General features: G+C 32.8%; 3 protein-coding genes across 3 annotated transcripts in view; 1 reads left to right on the forward strand and 2 right to left on the reverse strand.

The window, feature by feature from the left end:
• The window catches only part of LOAG_16613 (hypothetical protein), a 2,786-nt gene extending 504 nt beyond the window's left edge, over positions 1 to 2,282 (forward strand). The window contains exons 2-6 of the mRNA XM_020449265.1: positions 466 to 638; positions 1,076 to 1,243; positions 1,328 to 1,386; positions 1,512 to 1,645; positions 1,951 to 2,282. Coding sequence (XP_020307231.1) covers positions 466 to 638; positions 1,076 to 1,243; positions 1,328 to 1,386; positions 1,512 to 1,645; positions 1,951 to 2,182 — 766 coding nt within the window. The 3' untranslated portion in view covers positions 2,183 to 2,282. The remainder of the gene's footprint in view (positions 1 to 465; positions 639 to 1,075; positions 1,244 to 1,327; positions 1,387 to 1,511; positions 1,646 to 1,950) is intronic.
• Positions 2,283 to 3,168: 886 nt separating this feature from the next.
• LOAG_11419 (hypothetical protein) lies at positions 3,169 to 3,990 on the reverse strand (the record flags this gene model as incomplete). The annotated part of the gene is made up of 2 exons (XM_003146940.2): positions 3,676 to 3,990; positions 3,169 to 3,379 (listed from the first exon to the last, which is right to left on the reverse strand). Exons 1-2 carry the CDS (start codon positions 3,858 to 3,860, stop codon positions 3,169 to 3,171), a joined length of 396 nt encoding a protein of 131 aa, XP_003146988.1. The 5' UTR covers positions 3,861 to 3,990.
• Positions 3,991 to 4,471: 481 nt separating this feature from the next.
• Positions 4,472 to 6,747, reverse strand: part of LOAG_16614 (photolyase) — a 4,169-nt gene continuing 1,893 nt past the window's right edge. The window contains exons 4-9 of the mRNA XM_020449266.1: positions 6,313 to 6,474; positions 6,076 to 6,194; positions 5,790 to 5,869; positions 5,398 to 5,550; positions 5,055 to 5,231; positions 4,472 to 4,919 (exon numbers count right to left, since the gene is read on the reverse strand). Coding sequence (XP_020307232.1) covers positions 4,710 to 4,919; positions 5,055 to 5,231; positions 5,398 to 5,550; positions 5,790 to 5,869; positions 6,076 to 6,194; positions 6,313 to 6,474 — 901 coding nt within the window. The 3' untranslated portion in view covers positions 4,472 to 4,709. The remainder of the gene's footprint in view (positions 4,920 to 5,054; positions 5,232 to 5,397; positions 5,551 to 5,789; positions 5,870 to 6,075; positions 6,195 to 6,312; positions 6,475 to 6,747) is intronic.

Genomic DNA, 6,747 nt, shown 5'->3' on the forward strand with positions numbered 1-6,747 from the left:
GAATATTTCCAACGCTAGTCTTGATAATCCAACAAAACGTCGTTCATCATCCGTGTCACGAAATCACCAAATACAACGATCCAACCAGCGACGTTGCACATTCACTGCTTATGATGCTGACACTTTGTTCAAGTGAATACAGTTCCAATTATCATATAAAAATCTGCTGGAACTGAACAGTTTTGAGTTTCGAGCTTTGAATTTTTTGGTGGAAAAGGTTTATCCATAACGATAAAGGCATTTTGCCATACAATTCATCCCTTTTACTATTAACGACTTTTTAATATGATCGCTTTTTTGAAATCAGTTTATCTAAAAGACATATAGTCCAATAAATCTTAATTGTTCTAGGCGAAATCGATTTCTCAAGTTTTTCGTTTTTGAAAACTTGTAGAGATTCCTGTGTTATTATTGCAAATATTCTATCGTCTATTTTATAATTCACCATATACTTGTGCGATTTAGGCAGGAGGAACTGTCATCTCAAAATTACCGAAACAGACGTGAATTTTATGAAAATCAGAAGGACTCAAAACTAAGAAATGATATTCAAGAAAAGAAGGTGGTGTTCGAAAAAAGAGAATCCGAAAAGGCAGTAATCAATACAAACAACTTTTTAGGAAAGCATGCTTTTTCAGGTAAGGTAATTCCCATATGAACTGTGGGCTATAATTATGTTCATTTGATGTAAAAAATTTTGAAATTTTTTTTACTTTAATAAGCGAATGAGTAAATATAGCTTTTTTAAAAGGCTTAAGATTTTAGGGTTAAAATTTATAGGCTTTAATGCTTCATATTACGAGATTTTTTATATCTATTCAAATCCATCGAGAACAATACTAAAGTGAATAAATTTAAATGTGCCGTTTTGTAAAACTACAAAGGAAATTAATATGACGATGAAGTTCAATGCAGTCACATGGATGCTAATAAGCTAAACCTCTGGGAAGCTCGAAACTTTTCGGACACTTAATGTTTATTGTGAATTTCGATCTTCATATTTTAAAGATGAAGTGGCGACCTAATTGTATGACAAATAAGTCTTATTAATTGCTTTCTCAATTCTGGCTATCAGACAAACGCCACAAGACGGACGCGAATAACAAGGAGAAAAATATTGGTTGGTATGTGGAGCATCTTGTAACAACATTTCACAACACACGTTATGTCGAATACAAGCAGCGTAATTTTGTAAAGAAATCGTTGTCGATCTGGAAGACATATTCCTGTGCGGATGTCATAGGTAAGTCAGAACTTCGAGTAAATATAGAGGAATATATATATAATTTTAAATTAACTAAATTAATTCATTGGACGGAAATTTCAGATGCTTGGTTACCAAACACCAAAAGATCAAATTCCAAACATGAAGCAAAAATAAACGAGGTTCGAAATGTATTAATTTGAGAAAATTTTATAAAATTCATCACAAAATACAGTTCAGTATGAGCTGTTTGCAAATGTAAACCAATTGAAAGGTACTTGCTGCAAAATTTAAAAGCCCATTCTAGGGATATCCTCTCGGATTATCAGCTTATTCCAATCGCGATCAACGAGTGAACGACCGAGGCATTGCACCCAGTATCGTACAGAATGCTGCTAATGAATTAATCGAACACAAATTAGTCTTATCAGCACCTCCAAGGTTTTCTTTTACATTTATTAACAGTTGCAATAGACGATGCAGTTTCCTTTTTCATACCAATCACATCCTCTTTGTTTAGTCCTACTTGATATGACCTTCTGCTAATGATTTCCTAAAAAACACTTGAACGGGTAGCATGGCAGACTGTTAGATGATGAAGATGAGAAACCCAAATATCCTATCGGTTATTTTGTTTCCGTGTGAATTGCAGTGGTCACCCATTGAATAAGGAATAAAACTCGAACCCGCCAAAGCTTCCGTTATAATATGATTAAGAGCGGATTTAACTGTAAAATTTCAAACAGAAGACGAAATTTCTGGAAATCTGTCACCCTTTCACGACGACGAAGTGTCAGCAACAATTATTCAAAGTATAAGTCGTCTTACTTCAATCCTGGATTCCACTTTGTGGAAGACGAATTGGAAGCACTGGAGAATGACTGCAACGCAGTTATTCCAACTGATGAGAATTATACCCTTTCATCTTATATTTATTCCAAAGGATTACCACTTACCGATGTTTCTCACCGAATTTGATAATGCTATTTCTGACATTTATAAGTGTGAGAGCAGAAACCGAAAAATAATCATCACAAATTAGAGAGCACATCCTTTTCATTTAATTCAGTAAATATATTTTCGATCGGTCCATTCTAAGTCGTTCCATCTGTTTTTAGGATTTAGTAATTTGGCCAGTTAATTTCCAATAAGTAAATGAAGAAGGTATATTGAACAAGCAAATGAATTCCCCATGGAAAAAGGAATTATAAGACTTGAAGAATTCAATCCCCAATAATTCCAATTCCACATTTCAAGGTGCTGTCTACCGTTAGTTTTTTCTTTGTCCTTAATAGTTTAATCAGTTTGCTTGCAGGCAATCCAAAATATAATTTGAAAGGTGTATTAAAATATTTCCTGCGAATTAAAGTGATGAATTAAATTTTTTTTACCACAATAAATAATTAGTACTGTCTACCTAAAAACTGATATAATATATGGAATTTCAGTTTAAAGCATAAAACAAACGAAGCAGTTACAGTTGACAGAGCAAAAAAACAGCGATTACATGGGTAACACAGAAAATGCGCTTTCCTATCATCAAAATAGCCACATGAGAATGGCATATATTTTCTTGAGCTGACTAAAACTATTTTCTGTGGCAATATATGTGGATTATTGAAAAAAATTGAAGTTTTCATGTTGGTTCTGATATTACGTTTTAAAAAAATGCCAGCGAACTATTGACTGAGTGGGGTTCTGAATCAAATCGATCAACAGTTCATAAAAGTTTTATGTGCTGTTAGAATTCACTGCTGGAGAACGTAAGATTCATAAACCGCATTTTCAGAATGTTTAATCTTTAAACATTTAACAATGTTTAATATTAAAGTAAATTTGTATATGTGATAAAAAATCCTCATTTAAACACAACTCTTCCTGAAGCTATCAGTTTTTGTCAAATTCACTATAGGCCTATTTGAACTGACTAATGACAAACTTGAGTGACTTGTGAATTCGAAAATTCATAACACTCCAGGTGGACCTTGCCTTCGTACAGAATAAACTGGTTCTTTCTCATACACTTTATTGAATCGCGTTTTCATGTAATTTTGAACAACTTCTTCTTTGTGCAACATTTCTTCGCTTAATTGGCCATTCTTCTTCATTTGCCTCCACTGATAACGATTCAGTGGATGTCCATTGCCATAACACTTCCTAATGAAAGCATATAACCTACAATCAGTTTTCGGATAACTTTTCAATACACCAAATCGTTCGCAAAGCTTCCAGGGAAGTCTTCATGGAACAAATGATTTACAAGAAGACTGAGAGTCATTTTAAAGCAGAAATACATCTTTAAAAAAAGATTTTAAATAATTGTTTCGTTTCAGATTTAAAAAAGAGTTTAGAGGACAATGAAACGAACTGTTTGAAACAAATCAAAGAAATGAGCATAACAAATGAAGCATTACATATTGTTGGTAAATTAAAATTAAAATCTCCTTGCTTCAGTAAAGTTAAAAACAAACCCAACGGTATAAACAAGTACGATAGTAGTAGCTTTCACAAATATTCGATCTTTCCAATGTCGACTCACATAACGCACATTGTACAGCAACCTTCCCCAATAAATGCCTGTTGTTGATTTTGGCTTGAAATACGGTACTCTCCCGTCAGCATTCACAACATGTGGCTCACGATGACGTTCAGACATACCCAAAATAGAACATTTCTCCAGACTTTCCAATGATCCCACTTTACATCCGGATTAGTTGAGCGGCAAAGAACAACTCCATGCGAAATATATTATGTCGTATATGAGAACAAGATTTTAGGAAACTAAATTTCTTTTAAAGGTTTTCTTTTTTTTAAATCTCAAGTTCGTGATCATTTTCGACCATCTATCCATAAGAGAATGTTAGAAATTAATCACTAACCATGGATGGAAGCTTTAGTAAAAATAAAGTGAACATATAACTTGCTTTGATCACATTTAACCTTGTACTAATAATGAATTTTAATTTTTGCCTCCTCCCCCAACAAATAACAAACAAATGACAAATGGTGTAAAAAATCTGAAAAAAAATTAGGCTACAAAAAAAAGGAAGATCAATAAAAGGAAAAATCATTTACGATAACAAAAAAGAAAAAAAGGTGAAGAAAACAGACTGCTAACTCAGGAAACACCTGGATAGCACAAGGACGAAACTTCCCGATCAAAATATAACGTCACTGAATGGTGAGAGATTACTAATAATATAAGGACATAAAAATAACTAGTGAAACAAAGTTAATGTATTGAATTACTTTGATGATATATTGAAAAATAAATCACATGAACAATCAAATTACAATGAGATGGAGTATACTGAGGTACAAGCAATTATGCCAATAGAAGAAGAAGATTGCTGATTTCAAAATGAAGTGACGCATCATACAGTTTAGGCATACTATCTGTAGCAGTAATCAGAAAGGAATTTTATTAAAGTCGAAAAACAAATTGTATCTCGTATGGCAGTAGTAATTATGACCTTGAGTGAATAATAAAATTGTAAAACCTCAATTATTTCTTCATAGTTCTGCATGTTCTCCTCCTTTTTGGGTCAAAATCTTCTGACGTTTTCGTCGCTTTTGATTGCACATAACTATTTAGTTCTAATATACGACCAGCACGTCTGTAGTTAATACTGACGTAGTCATCGATATGATTCCGAAACTTTCTACGTAATCCATCCGCACACATATAACGAATCTTCCCAAACACTGGTCTGTTCTGAAAAGATACATATTCAGACAAGGGTTTTGCAGTATATGGAATAAGTGTACATTTGTATTCATATTCATTTCTTTTATTAACATAAAGCTATCGTGAAACTGTATTTACAGTCGTAAAAAGGTGGATACAGACCGCATGAGCCCGATCGTGTATGCCGAAGTTCCACATAACGCCACAGTAGCCATTAGGGTCTCGTCCATCCAACTCATATTTGTCATTTTGTTCAATAAGAAAAGCGTAAGCGCGTTCATAATCAGGGGACCATTCGATCACTTTTTTCGCCCAATACATACGAAGATAACCCGACATCTATGAATGACAAACAATTCATAGGCAATATAATCTTTAATTAGTTTTAATAAGATGTACTAAGTTGAAAATAATGGATTCTGAAACAATGATTCGCAGCAGCAAGACAAAGAATTTCATGACCAAACTGTCTCGTGAAAATACAGTTGAAAAAAAAGTTTGTTACTTTATGAGTGAAAACAAGTTCAAACTGTGCTGCATTCCAGTAAACATCATGCGTACGACCCTCTTCTAGCTCTTTGTAGTTATAAATATATTCTCGTTTATCAAAACGATGCTCTTCCATTGTTTTCTTTGCCCACTCTGGCAAGCAATCAAACTGAAAAACCAAACTTTCTGTTAAATCTGATTTAATGGCCAAAAAAAAGCCATCATTGAAAAATTAAACACGGATCGTATATATTTCTTAATATTGTAATTTTCACAATGATTACTATGACAGAATTCTGAAAAAAAGACTGGGAGATGATTTTTAATGAATGTGATTGGTGTAATTCTCTATGTGATGAGTTTCCTATTGTAAAGCAAAAATTCTTTTTATCCCAAACTAAATCATACTGTATCGTAAGTGTCTCTGTAGTAGTAAACAAAATTATGCGCTAGCTCCCGTCGAACAACCATTTCCTCCAAAAATGCATCTGAAATGCAAAATATGAAGTCTAACTAAACCATTATTGTATTAATTTCTCGTCAAACAAGGGAAGCATTAAATAGAAAACATGATTCATTTAAAAGTCGCAAATTTCTATCGAATTCTGTCAATAACAAAAAACGCTGAGGCCGAACTTCTCTTTATTATATGCGTACAATCTGTTAAGATGATTCATTTCCATGGAAAAATTACCTTTAGCAGATTTTGGTGCTTTAGACTGTTTGACTTCATTAACGATCGTAATTGGATTTAACATGCCAAAATGCATGTAAGGTGAGAGAAGACTCTGTTTTTTACCATTCGGGATATTCCTGATAAAGAAATTAGATATAATCAAAAAACCGAATAGATAAATGAAAAAAAACTAAATTCGTATTAAAATTCTCAAATTTCCATCAAATTCTGCTAATACGAAAAAAAGAAACAAACCTTTCTTTGTCATATGCTTTTAGATTATTTGCAATGAAATAGTCCATGACCTGAAGCGCAGCATCTTCGCCACCTTTTAACACACTACCTATTTTGCAATCAGCGACAGCTCTAGTATATTCCGAAGAAATGTCTGTACATTCCAAGTTATATTCTACTATACTGAAATATCAGCAGAGCATGCAAAAATAGTAATACTTTAATTCTAATATCTTAATCCTTGACCAGTGCACGTTCCCTAATTTTCTTCTGATCATTAATTATCAGCTAGTATGAAAGAAAATTTCCACTGCCTTGTAATGCATAACAGAGCAAAGGTTATCAATTATATTATTTCTTGTTTTTATCTAACAACAATCGAGTAAAAAAACTCATATCTAGTAACACCTTATAAAAAAAAAATCCAGCAAGCATATATATATATATATATATAAT

The sequence above is a fragment of the Loa loa genome (assembly GCF_000183805.2).
Source record: "Loa loa unplaced genomic scaffold supercont3.10, whole genome shotgun sequence".
NCBI lineage: Eukaryota > Metazoa > Nematoda > Chromadorea > Rhabditida > Onchocercidae > Loa > Loa loa.